Here is an 18,931-nt window from a genome sequence, read left to right as displayed (position 1 = left end):
AGATTTCTTATTTTGGATTTCCTTCACATTTGATCTACAAAAATCGCTCACCTTAACAATAAGTATGATCAAATCAGCTTAATAGTCATAATTCAAATTATCTTGGCAATGTAGTATAATACATATAGATCCTGTTCAAAGAAGAGTCCATTTTTTACCCTGGATGTTCTTAAGTTTATAGTCCCTTTTCTAACAGGATGATTTTATAGTCATATAGCTGCAGGTCTGTAGCCATATTTTTGTGCACTGTAAATAGCAGATTTTTACTATGGGAGGCACTGTAGCTCCCAGGTCATCCATCCAAATTTTTCAGACAGGCAGCTACAGCCCTGCAGCTAATAGTCATATCACCTGTTAAGCATTGCAGTTCTCAAAAAGATCCTATTAAGCAATTGTATATATAAAGGATATAAATCTACATCAAACTCTGAACCCCTTGTGAGGCCCAAGAATCGTCCAGGGGCCAAAGTCTAAACAATTTGAAAGAATCAGTAATATGTCAAAATGCTTGCATATAAGTAAAACCATATATCATACCATTTCATTTTTTGTGAATTAAAATATTTTTCTATGTAAAATTGGAATCCCAAAGTGGCCCCACCCTTCTCCTCAAGATTTTATTTGGAAAGAACTGAAATCCACATTATCTGAGGTTGCCTTCAGTAAATTTACAGCTTTTCTGGGCAAATTGTTTTTAGAAAAAGATATTTTAATTTTTTTCTATTCAAATTCCTATGTAAATTTTTGCAACCCCCCCCCCCCCCCCCCCAATTATTTGAACAAATTTGAATCTTCTCTACCTTAGAATGTTTTCACACAAGTTTCAGCTTTCATGGCTGATAAGTTTCTGAGAAGTAGATTTTAAAAGATTTACAGTTTTACACTATATACCGGTATTCTTATGTAAAGGTACGACCCTCCCCCCCCCCCCCCCCAGCTGTGGCCCCACTCTACCCCTGGGGGTCATGATTTTCACACTGTAAATCTACACTACATGAGGATACTTCCACACAAGTTTCAGCTTTCTTTGCTAATTGGTTTCTGAGAAGAAAATTTTTTAAGATTTACTATATATATTCTATGTAATACTTTGACTTCCCATTGTGGCCCCACCCTGCCCCTGGGGACAATGATTTGAACAAACTTGAATGTACACTATCTGAGAATGCTTCTACACAAGTTTCAGCTTTCCTAGCTAAATGGTTTCTGATTGAGAAGAAGATTTTTGAAAAATATCAACAAATTTTCAATAAATTCTTATTATCTCCCCTTGAAAGAGAGCATGGCCCTTCATTTTTTTAAACTTGAATCCCCTCTACCCAATGATGCGTTGCACCAAGTTTAGTTCAATTTGGCCTAGTGGTTTTGGAGAAGAAGTCGAAAATATAAAAAGTTAGCAGACAGCCGGACAGGCGGACGCCGGACAAAAAGTGAACAGAAAAGCTTACTTAAGCTTTCAGCTCAGGTGAGCTAAAAAGTTATTAACCTCAAAGAAGATCTATGATAGATACATAAACAGAGCATAGAACCAATTATGGGGTCACTGATTCAGTCTGTCATTTCACATCCAATATTAGCTATTTAAAGATTGTGTAAACAGTATCATACATAAAAAATTGATGATTTAGAAAAAAAAAACCTGCTATCCTCTTGTTTTCATGCTTCAAGCAGGCAGTAATACGTAATTGCACACTAGGTCTAGCTTACACCCATTTTTACTGTGTTGAAAAGGGTTAAAATCAACTTTTTAGTTTGTTTCCATCTATCAATCTGTGTTATTAATGACATGAATTTACCTGGCTCCTGTGTCCTGATTCCAGTGCTTTAATCAGGGATTTCCCCAGGGAGTATATGAAACACTGAAAAGGAAGCAAGAAATTCAATTTATGATCATAACTTCACATATAGTTGAACTTTGTTATCTTGAATACTGATATCTTCAATACAATGGATATGTCAAAGTGATTTGTAAGCCCCACCCACTTATACTCCAAGTAATTCACCCTCTATACCTAGAACACATGGATATCTCAAAGTTTTTAACCATGCAGCCTCATCTAGTTCAAGATAACAAGGTCTGACTGTATACTGTAAGTCGTTTTAATTCCATAGTGTTAAATTTCACCATTTCTAATTAAGTACCAATCGCGATGATTTTAATTTCACGCTGCTAGAAAATCAACTGATCAGAATATAAGCATTAAAACATTTTTCAAAACTAATGGTGGTATTCACGATGGGTTTAATTTTGTGGGAAAATGATGAATTGCAAACATAGTGAAATTAAAACCATTGTGATAATTTGTCAGTCTACAGTATTAGCTTCTGTGAAACCATTCAAATTTGTTGAGGGGACAATTTTCATTGCTTGGCACTATGTTAATTAAAAGTTCATGTTGCATGATGGGCCAAATGACACAGGGATGTAAATTTGTACTTTCCTTTTATTGAATGATATAAATCAAATTTTATATTTCATTTATTGTGATGGGTATCAAAGAAATCCACAGAAACTATGCCAAAATGAATATGTTAATGATTTCAAAGTACCAAAAAAATAGAACTAATAAGCAAACTGCATAAGCAAACTGCATAGCAACAAGCATCTTTTACAGTATATCTTAGGTATTATCAGCTTGCAGGGAATAAATCATGTATAAATCTAGGGACTAATACTCTACATTTTTGTTGGCTAAGAAAGCTCTTACATTGCATAATTCCTTCACCAGAGGATAACACATTATGGCATTCATCATGGTCGTAATATATGACTTTCAAGAACACTACTTCTCCACTTCAAGAATAATATTGATAAAAGACACACTAAATGTACATTGTAATCTGTATTACATTTGTTTCATGGAAGAGGAAACTTGCATGTTTTTCTGTTTTGAAATGAAGTGATAAAACTCTGATATATATCTTAAACAAAGAAACTCAAATCAGCATAGCTGATTTTCATGATGTTTTAAGAGCAAGTGAATTATCTAAAAGTTTGGCAAGGAACCTGGGGAGAATTTCAATTAAACTATAAATAGAGATGACAGAGAGGTTTTGTCTAAGACTTTGGTATTTCATTATCTCTGAGATTCATTATTTGCTTTCCCACATCTTTGTATTCTACAGACATAGATAAGTGAGCTAATCAGTATAGTGCTGAGACATTATAACCTTACAATTTCTTAAACCCCAAATTCATAGCTCAATTAATAACAACATTTATACAGTAAGAAAACTGAAATATGACTACAGATCAAGTTTAGTGATTCTAATGACTTGAAAATAAATATATAAGAAACATTGAAAATATTCACATTTTTGCCAGAAATACATGTGTAAAAATGTGGCGAAATAAAAAATAAAACAGCCCATGAAGAATCGATTTCAAGACAAAAAATAAGTTAATGGACATTTGCCCAGAGGCATCTGAGAATTGCTTTGTACATGCATGTAGAGTAAAACTATCCTGCACATGTTGTGGTGAGGGCTGACTCACAGAGACAGGTGCAGATATGATCGAAACATCCCTGTTATACACCTTTGTAATGCCTTTGTCTGACAGTACACAAGCATCTCCTGGTTTATGTGGACACTCAAAGTAAGCCGCACAGGATGAAATATCAGGTCACATAATCGCCCCAGTTTTTTTAATGAAATTAGCTAAACCAATTTTTTCCTGTAGCTTATCTATTCTATTTATCATAGTTGGGTTTTTACATTTTAACCCCCCCAAAAATTCATCTAATAAAACCCATTAGGAATATATCATTAAAATTAGCTGAAACTATATAGATGAAATCATGTCTCCACCCAGATAATTAGGATCCCAATTAGTAGAACAATTTAGTGTTCTTTTCATTAGTAATATTTCTATTTAGAAACACAACACAACCAATCCATCTCAATTCTGACCAAATTGCAGGGAACCTATAATTAGATTTCTACAAACAAACAAGGCATTAAGCAGTACACCTGAGAGAGAGTATCCTCCTATTATAAAACAAAAACAGGGCACCTTGTGCTAGTCAATGTAAACCATCAGAACCACAGGCTCGGGTCTGGCTCATTTCCAGACAGGTAGATTAACCCTGATAGAATAATCACAAAGCTTTAATTGTCTGTCTGACCAATCATTAGTCAGTTGTGATTGTCTCTGATTGATGGCAGAAGGACTATTCTTGTACATGGTTTTGTGCATTCTACTACTGCTCTCTGCTATTGCTATGCTCATCAGTGTCTTCTTTGGTTTTTGTGTTTGGAATGGAATCTTATACATGATCAAGACCATGTTCATCTCTTGAGATTAACATCAACGGAATGCCATATTATCATAGATCAAGGTTGCCAAGATTAGATACACGTAATCTATGCAATTTTTAACCTAGAATATTTTTTTAATATAACAAGATTTTAGTATTCTAGCTTCTTCAACATAATTTAAATTCAAATCTTAACACATTTAGCAAAATAAAACAAAATCATTCTAAATTCATCACAAACTCAGCAACAACAACAAAAAAGTTGATATAAGGATTTTGTATACTGATATCAGATCAGCTGCAGCTGTTGCTTAAAACACATCACATCTCCAATGCTCCATAATCAGTAGTTTGGTGCTTTTTTGGAGAGCACTGCACATGTGGACAATAAAATTTGACAGGATAGACAATACACAGTAAACTACAGATTGTGAAAGCACAAGCTTTTTCTTTTCCATTGTATACGTGAGTCACTAAACGTTATATAGCTGGGAGTGGATAGAAAAATCTGGAGTTTATCATCCAGTCAGAAAAATCATGCATGTATTATATTTTGGTATTTTGTGAAACACACGAACACATGATAAGCAATTTACTTAGAGCACATATCAACTCTATCTCTGGTAGCGGCAGATAATTTCATCATCACGAGGAAATAAAACCCACTCTTACATTTTATCAAATATAAAATTTATAACTAATGACTTCTGTCTGTTTTATGATAGGCTCACCTTCTCCGCAGCTTGGAGTGTTTTGATAGGAGCATGTTGTGAGTCTGGTGGTAGATATCTTGAATCCTTGCTCTGGGAAGGGGATTCAGAGATCTCTACCCCACCATCAGAATGAAAACAAAGGGACTCTGGGGTTACCACGAAAATATCCCTCGCCACTGTTCTGTTTTCTTCTAAAAAACACAATCAACATTTTTGTTATTTTTTTAATATTTACAATAGGCATGTTGACCATGCGCTGAATCTATCATCTTTATTTTTATATCATTTTTATTTGTAATACAAAGTTGGATAAAATCCTGTTTTCTACCTTTTGTAATCTTATTGAAATAGACAGCACATTGGTTCAGTATTGCCCACACGTACGACTCCGCCAGGGGCGTGCCACTGACTGTCAGGGCCTCACTTAGAGAAACCACAATACCTGGCATTGTGTCAGTTTGATCAAGATCTCATCTACATGAAATAAAAACAAAAATTATAAATGGATTTTTGCAGAATTGACCATTTGGGCCTTAAATAATATCAATATTCAATAGTTTTTCTATACATTCAGAGTAAATTTTTCTTATTATGTATCTGTAAAAACTAGGCTCTGATGTGCAACTTATGAAACATGTAAGATGGATAGATACATGTAACATTGATTCAAATTTTGATAATTATAAATAATTTTATATATGGAGATCAGTGCTGAACCACTAAAACAAATAGGCCCTATCTCAGAAGTTTGGAACAGACTTACATATTAATCATAAGGTGCAGATATGGAGCAATAAAAGATGTTTTAGCATAATACATGTATGAAAAGGTAAATTCCAATTTTGATACAGCCAAACTCAGTTGCAAGTACACTTGATCATCTATAAGTTATAGCATTACTTAAAAAAAAAATTTCAACTGTTCAAACAATAATTGTCAAAAATGATTAAATTTCAGACTGAGGCTTGCACGCGAAAGTTTTATGGCAGCATGTGATAGATATATGAATTTATACATAGAGGTCATTCGGATTAAATTCAGGTAATAGCATGCATCTTTTACCGTTTGGCCACATCTAAAATGATGACCACTTAAATCGTTGTTAATAAGATGCACATATTTGATTACAGTTACAAACAAACAATTAATTAAAATTCAGGTTAATATAAATAAAACGAATGTTTATTCTATACAAGATCTTTTGGGAGATGAAGAAACTATTACTCCAATAACTCGTAAAATCTCCATAAAAGGCGCGAATAAGTAATGGATTTTGATAAAACTATGTAAAAGAAGAATGAGATTTTTTTCTTACAGAACTTACGTCTAAAATATTATCCAAAAACATCCATAATTTCACGAAAATTCAAAAGCTCTTTCCACACGAAATTTTGGGCAGCCGCCACAACCCGCTGTCAAAATGTCTTTTATGTTTATATTTGTGTCGACGAATTTCATTGGTTGAAAGGAATACGAAAGAGAGACAACTCTTTAGCTCACCTGCTTTCATTTATAAGCAAATGAAACTGATGAATAAAGATATGACGCTCTAAAACGATTTATCAAATGATATTAGTTCTGCTATATGAAAATCGTTACATAATGTTATTTATATCTCTGATAATAACATCTGGTAATCTAAAACGTTTTCAATATACAACATTCCATTCAATATTGGTGTGGGGGGGTGGGGGTGTGGGGTGGGGGGGGGGGGGGCGCGGGGGGCGCCCATTCCAAAAGATCTATAAAGTCAGCTTCTTTTTCTGACTAGTCACAGGGTTAGCGGTCTTCGTAAATATAATTTGGTGAAAATAAGAAAGAGATAAAAAGAGGAATGGAAATATATGTAGAAACAATTAGGACATAATAGATTAATAAATAATCTAACGCATTTTCGTAAACCTTTCGTAAAAGTAATACCATTAAAAACATAGTGCCGTTTCGCTTTATTAAGCTTTATTATGTCTGTGTCTATTAGTTATCGTCATATAGCTACTATCTTTCATTGGAATAAATGCAACGTTTCCCCACATAGCAAATTTACAGCATGACAGTTAGGCAAATCTTGGTTAGAGCTACAGTAACCCAAGTTTTTAATATACCTCTGGTTAAACAATGGTTTAAACGATCATAAAATGCACCCAAATGTTTGAATTACAGAATCTTTAAGAAAAGCTTTGGACAGGAAACATATCTTAAAAAACTTCCAAATGATTTAAGATTCATATTTACAAAATTTAGAACCTGTAATCATAAATTACCTATTGAAACTGGAAGATGGAATAACATAGAAAGATGTCATAGAATTTGTTCATTATGTAATAAAAACACTTTGGGTGACGAATACCACTATGTTATGGAATGCCATGCATTTTCTTTACTCTGCAACAAATTAATTGAAGAAAAATATTCCACAAATGTTAATACTTATAAATTTGGGAACCTTATGAATACCAATGACATTGATTCATTAAAAAGATTGTCCATATTTGTTAAAAAAATATTAGGTCGTTCCATTTAACTCTGTACTCTTTCTAACTTGACCTTGCATTTGTACATTTGTAAATATTTTTGTTTTTTGTACCTCATGTACCATTGATATGGTTTGAGAGAAATAAACATTCATTCATTCAAAATTAGAGTTCACTTCTATACATTTTGAACAGGTAAACCCATGAAAAAAATCAAAATCTGGTATTAGACAGAAAAGTTATACAAAAGCAAACAACAAAAAATCAATTTTTTTTAATTACTTGTTTCAGTGGTACATTTTAAACAATATATCCCCTCGATCTATCCATTTGTCAAATGAAAAAAACCCAAAGACATCTGATGAAATTACTTATGTACAAAATTATAACACGGAAAGCATTTATTTCTATCATATACAGTCCATACAATAACAAAACCACCTTGATAGGTTTCATCATTCACGGGTTTACTTCTGTCCTGCTCTGTTTGATATTGGGTGACCGTGAGTTTTTTTTTCTCAATTCTAGCCCCCCTTTTGACTCCTATAACATTGAATGCTACTTTATTAATAATATCAAAAGCTGAATTAACAATTTAGCATTGACCTCATGGGCATCTTATCTGCTCGGTTCTCTAGATCACATTAATATATATGATAAATAAATCACGATAGTTTACAGCTAGGCTGTAATTATTTCTGCTGATAGAAGACAGAATGCTGTGTAAGATTTTATCAATACAAAACCATATACCAAAAAATCTACTCAATATACTTTTAGTACGTAACATTTCATGTGTTTATTTTAATGTTGGATCATCTTCGCTAGCCAAGGATGACGTTACACGATGTTTCTTTATGGAAACACCGTGAATCGTCTCCCTTGGGTATATATATAGCGAAGATGATGTTGGATGGGTTGGGTATACTACTAATGGTTCATGATAACGCATCCGTTAGCTATAATCAGCCGGATACCAAAATCTCTCACTCGGGGTCATTAATTTTACAAATTCCCTTGATTATCCTAACCACAAACCCAGTTTGCCTATTAGATGCCCAGTGAGCGTTTCACTTTACAACCACTAAAGGTTTACCATAAAACCAGGCCTGCTAAATGCCTATTAGAAGAGATGAAAAAACATGTATGACAAAACAGTCGCACCCCAAGATCTGGGAGAACAGAACCCTTCGTAACTCTGCAGTGTGACCAGGAGTTAAGGAGAATTTCTTTTGAAGATTACGGTAGTGAGATCACGAAAATCACAATTCATATTTATCCCCCCTTTCCATACAGATCTATGTCATGCATCAAGTCGATGTTTCAGATAAGTTGCAAATGTAAAATTGTTAACAGACGACGGACGACGACAAACTATCGACAACAAGTTATCTGGGTGACTCAGGTCAGTCAGGTGAACCAAAGTTTTTACTGAATTTGGTATTTAATGCTTATGTTTGTTGGGTGAAGAACACAATTACATTGATGATGATGATGATGATGATGACGATGATCATCATTATCATGATGATGACCATGATGATCATGATGATGATTAAACAAAACAACGTGTGCATTTAGAAACTAGTTTTCCACATCCCACAACTGCAGTGATTCATACCTGCACTCATCAATTCAAAGTGCAAAATATCCCATATCATGCACATTACATGCTTTTAAAAAAATATGATGTCCCAAACTATTAGAAAATTCGAGTGCGTTTTATATAAATATTGATTTGAAGCAAAGCAGATTATTGATCATTGAATTTTAAAGAATAGCGACCTTCTTCATGTGAAGTATGTTAAAGTGCTGAAGGTTTTACGAGTCGGATTTTTTCCGGTACACATTTTACATGTAGTATTTATGTGCTCAGTTTTTCTGGTCGATAACCCCAATGTCGAAATACTTTGATTTTATTCGCTGAATAAAAGCATAAAAACTGTGGTTAAAAAGCGAAATCAATGATAAGTGTTTGGATTGCCAGGGTTGACTGCTTTAATTTTTTTCTTTTAAAACGAACAACAGTTTTATAAAAAAAAAAATTGATAATGATATATTATTATGAGACTAATAAAAAAATAAAGTTTTCCAATTTGTATTAATGTGTTTAATGTGACACAATTGTCGTCATTTATAAGTACCATAAGTCGAAAATATTATATTTTATAATATTATTAATAGAATACAATGCACAAAGGTGAATTTCTCGATGTTTTTGATCTCTTAAAGTCACCACTGCCAAGAATTGGAGAAAAAAAATAAATAGAGAAAAAATAACAATCAAAAGAAATAAATGGAATTTAGAATTAGTATGTGTTATTCTAAATCAATAAACATATTCAATGATATACATAGGGATTCCATCTAGTTTGTTAAACGTTAAGCATCCCAAGCGACTTCTTAGAATAAAAAACACGATGGTGAATTTCTCGGTGTTTTTGATCTCTTTGATACCACTGCCAAGAATTGGGAAAAAAATTAATAGAGAAAAAACCAAAGAAAAGCATGGAATTTAGAATAAGTATTAAAAAAAAGACAAAAAAACACCCAAAGATTGGACCAGGTATGCTTTATTCTAAATCAATAAACATATTCAATCATATACATAGGGACTCCATCTAGTTTGTTAAACTTTAAGCATCCCGAGCGACTTCTCGAAATCGATACACAACACAACTAGTACAAAAGTCGCAGGTTTAAAATATTCATGACGCTTCATCCGTTAGCTTGTGACATTTTCAATCGAAGAGTCCTGGTGGATATACCCTCAACTTCTTTTAGAGCCAAGCGCATTTCTTTCAGCATGGAACATGGGATTTAATGGTTTTCATTTATGTTTTTGAGTGTTCGAAAGATAGCTGAACATTTTTTTGGATAACATCGATAATTTGTGAAATGCAGAAAATTTTACCTGTGTGGATATATCTAGCATTGGGTATGGTTTTTTTTTAAATTATGTCATTTCTCAATATAACAAACTATTATTTGATGGCTTTGTATAAAATATTTCAAAATTAATTATATACAGAACCAATTGCAATCTGAATTGATTTAAAATATATAGGTAAAACATTATAATTTGTTTCTCAGCATCATTAAATTATTGTCATGGTCGTTTTCTTCTACTTCTTAAATTAAACATATTTTATAAACCATATTTTGCTATATGCGACATCAGAAGAAAAATATGAATTGAAATATCAAAGTTTAAGTTGGAAACTGAAAACAATAAGAATAACTTGTCGTTGTATTCCATCACTAAGCACATTTTCATAATCTCTGCCGTCATCAATTTCTTTATTAATTTTTGTCATCATTTTAATTTGCCCATAACCTTTCAGTACGGAATCAATAAGTCTATTGGCCAATATTGCCCGTGTCAAATTGACAATTTACGTGAAAATCCTGAAAGCGAACGAGGAAAACTTTTGTGATCTGGGAATTATCTACGATCTAAAAACCATTTCATTTAGAAATCGATTCCTTGCGTGCACCCAACGTCGCAAAGCTGGCTTTTTCTGTTAATTATACGAAATAAGTGTTCAATTTACTGCAATTTTCTCAATTTACCCGGAATCTTTCTGTTGAAAATACCCTCAAGTAACAGGAAATTTGAATGGATCATTTAATAATGACTATTATTCGGAGGTATAACGATCTCAAGTTCCTATATAATAAATTATATTGCCCTATAGATAAATGCAAACTCTTGGTAAGTTTTCAAACACCTTTCTAGGCCTTATTACTTCTGTCAATTCTTGGGTGTATATATATCAATTATTCATATTTCATTCATTTTCATTTAAATCGATGAAAAGTTTATGCATAAAATGAGATTTATAGTGATATAAAGTTTTCCCTGTAGAATATTAAAAAAAGGAAAGAATATCATATCGTTCATCTTCAAATACCTGATATTTGTACATGTATAATGCTTTGCGGGGGTTTTCTTACATAATTAATACCTATGCAAAGGTTATTAAAACCAAAGTGGATTCCTTTTCCTATGATTGAATCGTTTATCGGCCGCAGCATCGATTACAACTTATCATGGTTTTGGAATAAGTATTTTTAATTTTTATATTTTAATATAGGATATCAAAGACATCTTCTCTCTCTCTCTTCCCTCTAACTAAAGATATCATATATCATTGCCCTTACATCAGGAAATTTGCTCTTTAGAAAATTGGATTTCTATAGACCCGGGGCGTTTGTAATCTTTTACCGATTGACACTGAAGATTACCAGGCTAAAACCTTTTACAGTACTTGGAAAAAGTATTTCTGATGATGACAGCAAAGCCTACCCCTCCCACCCCAAAATCGAGAAGAAAACAAAAGAGTTTAATTCTAAAATACGTGATACGTTCCAAATGACATGATATATCTTTTAAATAAAAAATGTAAACTTAAAAAAAGATTAACTTGAGGCTAAGTTGTTTTCAGTAATAATTGAACAAGCGTTGTTTCCGCCAGAATAATCTTAACGCAATGTGTTTACGTCTTTTTTTACTTCATGCACAACGAATGAAATTTCTTCTTCTTGCAACCATTACCGTTTATCTTCTTTTTTCACTATTTGTTGGGGGGGGGGGGGGGGGGGGGCTAAACAATCTTTTTTTTCGACAATAGATAATTGCGGACAAGTCTCGCACACGTTCCGTTCAGACTTACATATATGTCCTTTATCAAATTTTCCATTTTATTAATTTATTAAAAGTGAAATATGACAAACGATTTAAAGGGGAAAAACACAACAACGTCGAAAAGAACAATATAAAATTAACGGAGTATAACGGAGGTCTGGAGTTAACATGCGATTACTGACTATGAATTCTCGAGAAAGCATTTCAGTTCTTATGAATTATAGCTAATCATTAAAGCAAAAATGTGTCGTGATCATTTTTTTGTTTGCAGCAAATCGTGATTGCTTTGAACAGATCAATTAGATTTATTCTCTCTAAAAAATATCCCATAAAATGGTACAAGAGGTACAAATTATATTAATATATTTATATATATAAAAATACTCTGCCAAAAAAAACCCCAATGCTAGATGATTATGTTTGAGGAAAACATACAATCATACAAATTAGTTATAGATATATATACATGTATACATGTTTTTTTTCAAAAAAAAAAATAAATAAATGAAGAGTTGGTGTTTGACATTAAGATACAATACACATATTTGTGTGTGGTTGAAAATAATATTTACTTGCTCAAAATCTTTCCTACATTGTAGTTAAGTACCTCTAACAAATAGCAAGTTGTCTTATATCCCAATTTGATTATTATTGCATTTTATAGAATTGCAAAAGCTACCATTTCGTTGTAAACAGTCCTATCTACCAAATACTATAGAGTAATGCCAGTTGTTTGAACTGAAAGTCACATACAAAAATTCCAAGTTAAAAAAATGAATATTCTTCACATACAATTTTTTTTACGAAATTATCAGAATTTTTTTTCACTCTTTTTTCATTTCATCAAATTTATAGTTCTAACACTAAATTTACATAGATGAAACCTCATTATACTTTAATTTGAAATCAATTTGATTAGATTCCAGCTTCCAATACGGAGTAATCTTTAGCCTTTTAATCTATTTTTAATGAGAAATACTTGTTAAAATTGAAAACTTACGACGTACGGAATTATTCGTGGGTGTCTGCATCACAGAACCCAAAGCTATCTATTATAACCTTACTTTTTCTACATTACATTTTAAACTTATTTTCACAAAGTTCCAGGTAATTATCTTATTGAATGCTATAATTGTACCACCGATCATTTGCATAATAAATGAAGCTTAAAAGATTTATGTACATGTTTCTAAAAAAATTAGTATTTAAACATATTTAGAAAAAAGAAGTTAAAAATGATGAGGTACTTGGTTTTGCCGATATTCATGGGTATCAATTTTCGTGGAACAAGTAAAACTCATAGTTTTAAAGATAACGTAAATTCGTAGACAAGTCCCTATCTGTACAATGTTATCAGAGAACTTTTTATTTCGTGGATTGACTGAACAACGAAATCCACGAAAATTGGTGTCAACAAATATGATGAAACTACAGTTGTAGAGTTGCGTAAAATGGTGCTTCATTCGATTATAATTAAGTTAACTTTGCATCTAATGTTTAGTTCCTGAATATGATATATCATTTGATAGGTAAATGTACCTGTATAGGCCAGTGGGTGTAACCAGTTAATGTGTAAACCATTTTTATTTTCCGCCCTTTCAGCGTTTGTTACAGTCCGGTGTGCCACGCCCACCACAATGACTGTCCAAGCCAATGCTACAGGGTTTAACAACATGGGACAGTTCTGTCCAGAGCTGGACGATGGCGTCAATGTAACATGCCTAGTTGATCATGGAGTCGGAACTGGACAAATGTGGATGGAACCAGATGGAACCAGTCCTTCCTGCGTGAGCTATGCTTACGCTCAAGCCGGGTATCAAACTATCCATCTTTATTGCTCAGTTGATAACATTTTCTTCTACCAAAATAAGACCTTGTACGTAGGTGAAAAAATTGATCAGGTGACAGTCGGCGATCAAAATGGCAACACTCTGATTCCTTTGATTGACTCTTCGGACATATATGTTAACTATGTTAACGGAAGTGACGTCAGTTTAGAAATTTTCAGCAATACCAGCAACGCGATTTTGTCCCAAACTAACGTCACAACTAGAAATTTTACGCACACCATCACCGCTGCAGACCTAAACAACCAGCTGGGTATGCATGCTGTTAGTGTGACCCTTCAAAATCCGATCTCCTCTGTTACTCGATGGTTGGTTATTGCCCTCGACGAAGTTATTTCTGGATTTAACTTTACTGGACACATCAATCCGTTCATGCACATAGACGATGTCATAGATCTGAACTTTACTCTGGAAAAAGGGAGCGACGTCTCCATCGCCATCGAGATAAAAACCGTACTATTTGTACAAAAATGTGAAGGAGCGCTTCGAAATCATTCTTTCTCATATACACTGAACGAAACGGGCTCATACATAATTGAATTGACACTATCGAACTTTGTCTCAACATATAACTGGACATTTCCTCTAATGGTACAATATCCTGTTCATAATTTTACCGTTCAGCAGATTAAAAATGTAATGAAAGGAAGTACGGACACTTGGACTATTGAGCTACCAGCTGGCTCGAGTACTCCAATGGGAATTTTGTTTGGCGTTATAGAAGAAGATGGAAATCAGATTGATAACATAAGCTTAACCACAGCAGCTTCACAAACGTATTCGAAATCATACCCTACCGCCGGTTATTTTAACATTAACTTCACGATACAATCCGAAATTAGTCGAATGGTCTTCTCCTGGATACAAGTAGTCGAAAATGAACTCAGCTTGGAACTTCTAATCCAAGAAAGTGTTCCAATATCGCAGTCTGAACAGGAATTCGTTCTCCGTATAACCGACCCGAATACTTCGCCGCTGTATAAGCTTAACTGCACACTAGACATTGACGGTGTCTCCCAAGAGTTTCCAATAGCAGAGCAATTTACTGACAGCACCAATCAAACCTTGATTTACCGATACTATGGGATTGGAAACAAAACTGTTACAGTAAACTGTTCGAACACCTTGCGAAACTGGGCCGTCACAAAAATTGTCGAGGTTTGGACCGACTGTTTTGCGTCTGCGAATTTTTTCAGCGTTGCATTCAAAAGTTCGACTACCCCAATGAGAGTGTACATTACACAGATTGTTCAGGTATGTATTTATTGGTTTGGAAAAATTCAGTTTAAAAAGGACGTGTAAATGTTTATCTAGTTAACTAAATGCGAAATCAATTTATCAGAATTAGAAAGCATAATGTGCTTTTTTATTAAGAAGTCCATATGTTATAGAGTCATTTCTAATACCACAATCAACCCCATAAATAATTACATATATGATTTACAAAAGATATTTTATCACAGATAACAGCAAAAGTGGAGGTAACTCAATTGTGTAAAAACAGTTCACGTGAGTACTGGTGGGACTTCTACGATGTTCCGCACGACGACCATTTAAATCCGGAACTGCGCGGCTACTACAACGACTCAGCTAACCAGCCACACGGCGTCACGATTACCTTTGCCAAAGAGGCAATCGAAGCAGGGTTAAAAAAGCTTGTGCTGAGAGTTAACCTAACAGACCAAGAGGGTGGGATACTAGAAGATTTTATTTACGTCGATTTCAGGACACCGCCCATAGTGGCACAGATTACCGGAGGATCAGAGGTCTCCCATGAAGTGTCCGCAAATCTGATTATGGATGCGTCTTCATCGAAAGACCCGGTACAACTGTACTCGGATCAACCTTTTGACTTCAATTGGACATGCTTCAAGGTTCCTGATGCAAATGTCACCGATTTAAACACTTTTATGGGAACGTTTGAAACTGTGAACGAAATCTCGCCATCGTCATTGGGAGCCGATTGTTCTCTGACAGCGACTTTGACGAACCAGGGTCGAATCGAAATCCCCTCGTCAAACCTGAGAGACGGTTTTTACTTCCTCTTTATAGTGACAGTGGAGAAGATTAACCAGACCTCAGCCGGATTGACGATACGAAGGAATGATAAAGTTTTCCAAGCAGTTCACATTGTTCCATATGAGCCACCGAGAACGGAACTAAAGTAAGTTATTTTGATAAATAGATCTATAGATATTTGATTGTTAAAGTCTTTGAGTAGTTATATCATAAGCTTGTTTAGAAACAATGGATGGAACTTGTGTCAGAAAAAAGGGGTTTCCGACAACTTCTACTTCAAATGCAGAATATATTTTCATTTCATGATCATCAGATATTTTTCTAACGTTTTGTGTACATTTTATATATATTTTCTATACACTCTATCATTTGTTAAGCAAATGATAGTTGCGGAATATTCAGTGTGTTGGTTGGCGGTGGCACGTCGACGTTATTTCATTTTGTACTTGTCACGGACCAAAATCGTTTTCAGAAGGATATGATGCACTGGGCATCACTTTCTACATTGCTATTGAAGGAAATCACGTGACAACTTCTATCCAATGATAAATTAAGTGTCTCTACATATAAATTATTCAAAATAAAAGGAATTTCATGATTAAGGTACCAGCGTATTACTGTAGAAAAAAGCGATTTGATAACGCAACAATTCATAGATTAATGCCTCTGAATGCCAAATACAAGTTTATAAAAACCACTTATATTGAAATATTTATCATACTGATTTAAATTTCCTCGAAGGCATTATATGTTTTGAGAGCAATAAATTAATGATTTCATCCCAATCATCTGATAATTTCTTTTTCTTGAAGTCGATTGTCAAATTAAAAAGTGGACTATGTCTTAAAGCGGCGCTTCAAAATTCTAATTAGTCTAGTAAAATCGTTACCTACTTGCCTATCTAATTTTAAAACCTTTAAATATTAAAATTGAATGCGAAACTTTGTTGTAAAAATGGTCCAGCGTGGCTCGTTCTATCGATTTCAACTAACTTGTCTATCACAGTAGTCTCGAATATCTTATTACTTACGAAATGGTTTCACAAACAGATTCGCGAAATGAAATTGCCTTATAAAGTTTTTTAGTTTGTTTTAGTAACACTGATTAAATTTTTCAAATCATTTTCCCAACGTCTGATTTCTTTGTTGTTCTTATTGGTGAAAATTATTTAATAATACAATTTTATTTTATTGTTTAAACTACTGATGCAATATCGTTCTTTAATAAGAACCGAAAGTCAAACACAGGAACACGTGTTCATACAAGGAGGTTAATTTGAAACAAACAGCGGCTACCATTTATGTTGAAACTACGAAGTCAAGGTCGATTCAAATTGGTTCCAATCATTACCTTCTAAGGTTATGACGGAGCCTCAATAAGGGCTTAAGAGATTTTTTTATTAAATGTGAAAAAGGAAAACATCTACTGAATAGGCCTATGCTACTTGTAAAGTTAGTATAGAACCTAGGAAGCAATTTTTAGCTAGCCGAGCGTTCGTGCAATGACTTTTGGTAAGGGGGATAACAATAGGATCATGAATTTTAAAAAAAAATGGCGACATAACAGTTCTTTTGAGTAAATCATAAGACTTTAATTAACTAAATTGATTTGAAGTCGACCTACAAATGTAGCAAAAATAAGAATAGGTTCACTTATATCCGGAATCAAGAGCAATACAATAAATTCATTTGGCGTCTTGAAGAAGAAAACCCCCACGGAAAGGCATATACATGTATAGAAAATTTGAAAGAATGTGATTTTTAAAAAAAAATTTAAAAATCAAAATAGAATTTTTATTAACATGAAATAAATCCAAAACCAATAGTATTTTGATCAAACCACGATCCTTATAGGGGTTGGATACGGCTTACAGTACAAAGGGTTAGATGTGCGGATTAAATATTGAATTCAGATATATGATTTTAAAAAAAACCCACATAATAGCTTCAGAAATCAATGTAATGATAAATTTATCCTGTTTACTAGTATCTTCTTTTTTGAGACCAATAAAATCATTTTAAAAGAAATAAAATTAAATTTTAGAGATTATTAAGTTGTTTACAATAGAGCTGTTTTAACATTATTGCTTAGAATAGTGATGATTCGGAAGTCACTTCATGAGAGATCGACGATAAATTTTACAAAGTAACATGTAGCTGGCCTATAACCCCCCCCCCCCCAAAAAAAAAAAACAAACAAACAAAAAATCATGCGAGTTCAAATCCTGGTTAGCTCCACGCGATGCCATTCATTATTAATTGTTCTAATACTTAAATACATGTTTAATACAGTTTCACGTAACTAAGTTTACACAGCTTGTAAGAGAAAAAAATGCTGTAAGTTGTAAGTTATATTCATTGAAGAAAAAATATTGTTTTTGACAATTTATTTGCATCTTATTATTGATCCTTTCAGATGTTTACGGAACTGCAACAAAAAAATTAATCTGGATTCGATATCGAGTTTTAATGTAACATGCTCGAATTGCGAATCGGACACGGTCTATCGTTGGGATCTCGAGAAGTTCAATACAATCACAAACATGTTTGAAACAATGCTTGATGGTGGTTTTGAGGCATATATTGAAACAAGAAGTAAGATTTTTTTTTTTTAGATAGAAATGCATTACAGAGAGAGAGAGAGAGAGAGAGAGAGAGAGAGAGAGAGAGAGAGAGAGAGAGTTTTACGAATATCCCTTTAAGCTAAAAATATTATTTTTAAACTTGCAGCCATTGAAACAACTGAAATAGCCATAAAGGCATCTGTATTACCGCAAGGGGGAAGACTAAGATTAAAATGCGACATCAGTTGGAATGGAAAAAATGTTACCGTATCCAACATCTTGTCTGTCAATTACCAGCCGCGAGGTGGCGAGTGTGCCATTGAACCAAAAACAGGTATGTTCTTAAGATTGGGCCTAGTTTCACAAAAGAATGATGTGTTTAAATATATTCCTAGCTTATCATGTATGTCT

At 33.5% G+C, this 18,931-nt stretch overlaps 2 protein-coding genes across 9 annotated transcripts in view; one reads left to right on the top strand and one right to left on the bottom strand.

The window, feature by feature from the left end:
* LOC128164836 (tyrosine-protein phosphatase non-receptor type 13-like) overlaps nucleotides 1-6,407 on the bottom strand; it is a 33,856-nt gene extending 27,449 nt beyond the window's left edge. For 5 of the 6 annotated variants that reach the window (XM_052828856.1, XM_052828860.1, XM_052828858.1 and 2 more), the window contains exons 1-4: nucleotides 6,297-6,407; nucleotides 5,301-5,446; nucleotides 4,991-5,163; nucleotides 1,797-1,859 (exon numbers count right to left, since the gene is read on the bottom strand). In XM_052828856.1, coding sequence (XP_052684816.1) covers nucleotides 1,797-1,859; nucleotides 4,991-5,163; nucleotides 5,301-5,421 — 357 coding nt within the window. In that variant the 5' untranslated portion in view covers nucleotides 5,422-5,446; nucleotides 6,297-6,407. Of the gene's footprint in view, nucleotides 1-1,796; nucleotides 1,860-4,990; nucleotides 5,164-5,300; nucleotides 5,447-6,287 lie in introns of all 6 variants that reach the window. The other variant, XM_052828857.1, reaches the window with a different exon arrangement.
* Nucleotides 6,408-10,151: 3,744 nt separating this feature from the next.
* LOC128166337 (uncharacterized) overlaps nucleotides 10,152-18,931 on the top strand; it is a 36,202-nt gene continuing 27,422 nt past the window's right edge. For all 3 annotated transcript variants that reach the window (XM_052831437.1, XM_052831435.1, XM_052831436.1), the window contains exons 1-5: nucleotides 10,152-10,381; nucleotides 13,694-15,192; nucleotides 15,402-16,102; nucleotides 18,373-18,551; nucleotides 18,687-18,854. In XM_052831437.1, coding sequence (XP_052687397.1) covers nucleotides 10,342-10,381; nucleotides 13,694-15,192; nucleotides 15,402-16,102; nucleotides 18,373-18,551; nucleotides 18,687-18,854 — 2,587 coding nt within the window. In that variant the 5' untranslated portion in view covers nucleotides 10,152-10,341. The remainder of the gene's footprint in view (nucleotides 10,382-13,693; nucleotides 15,193-15,401; nucleotides 16,103-18,372; nucleotides 18,552-18,686; nucleotides 18,855-18,931) is intronic.

Source organism: Crassostrea angulata, chromosome 10 (genome assembly GCF_025612915.1).
Source record: "Crassostrea angulata isolate pt1a10 chromosome 10, ASM2561291v2, whole genome shotgun sequence".
Taxonomy (NCBI): Eukaryota; Metazoa; Mollusca; class Bivalvia; order Ostreida; family Ostreidae; genus Magallana; species Magallana angulata.
Note: the sequence above shows the minus strand (reverse complement) of the source record. Positions and strands in the feature narration are given on the sequence as shown.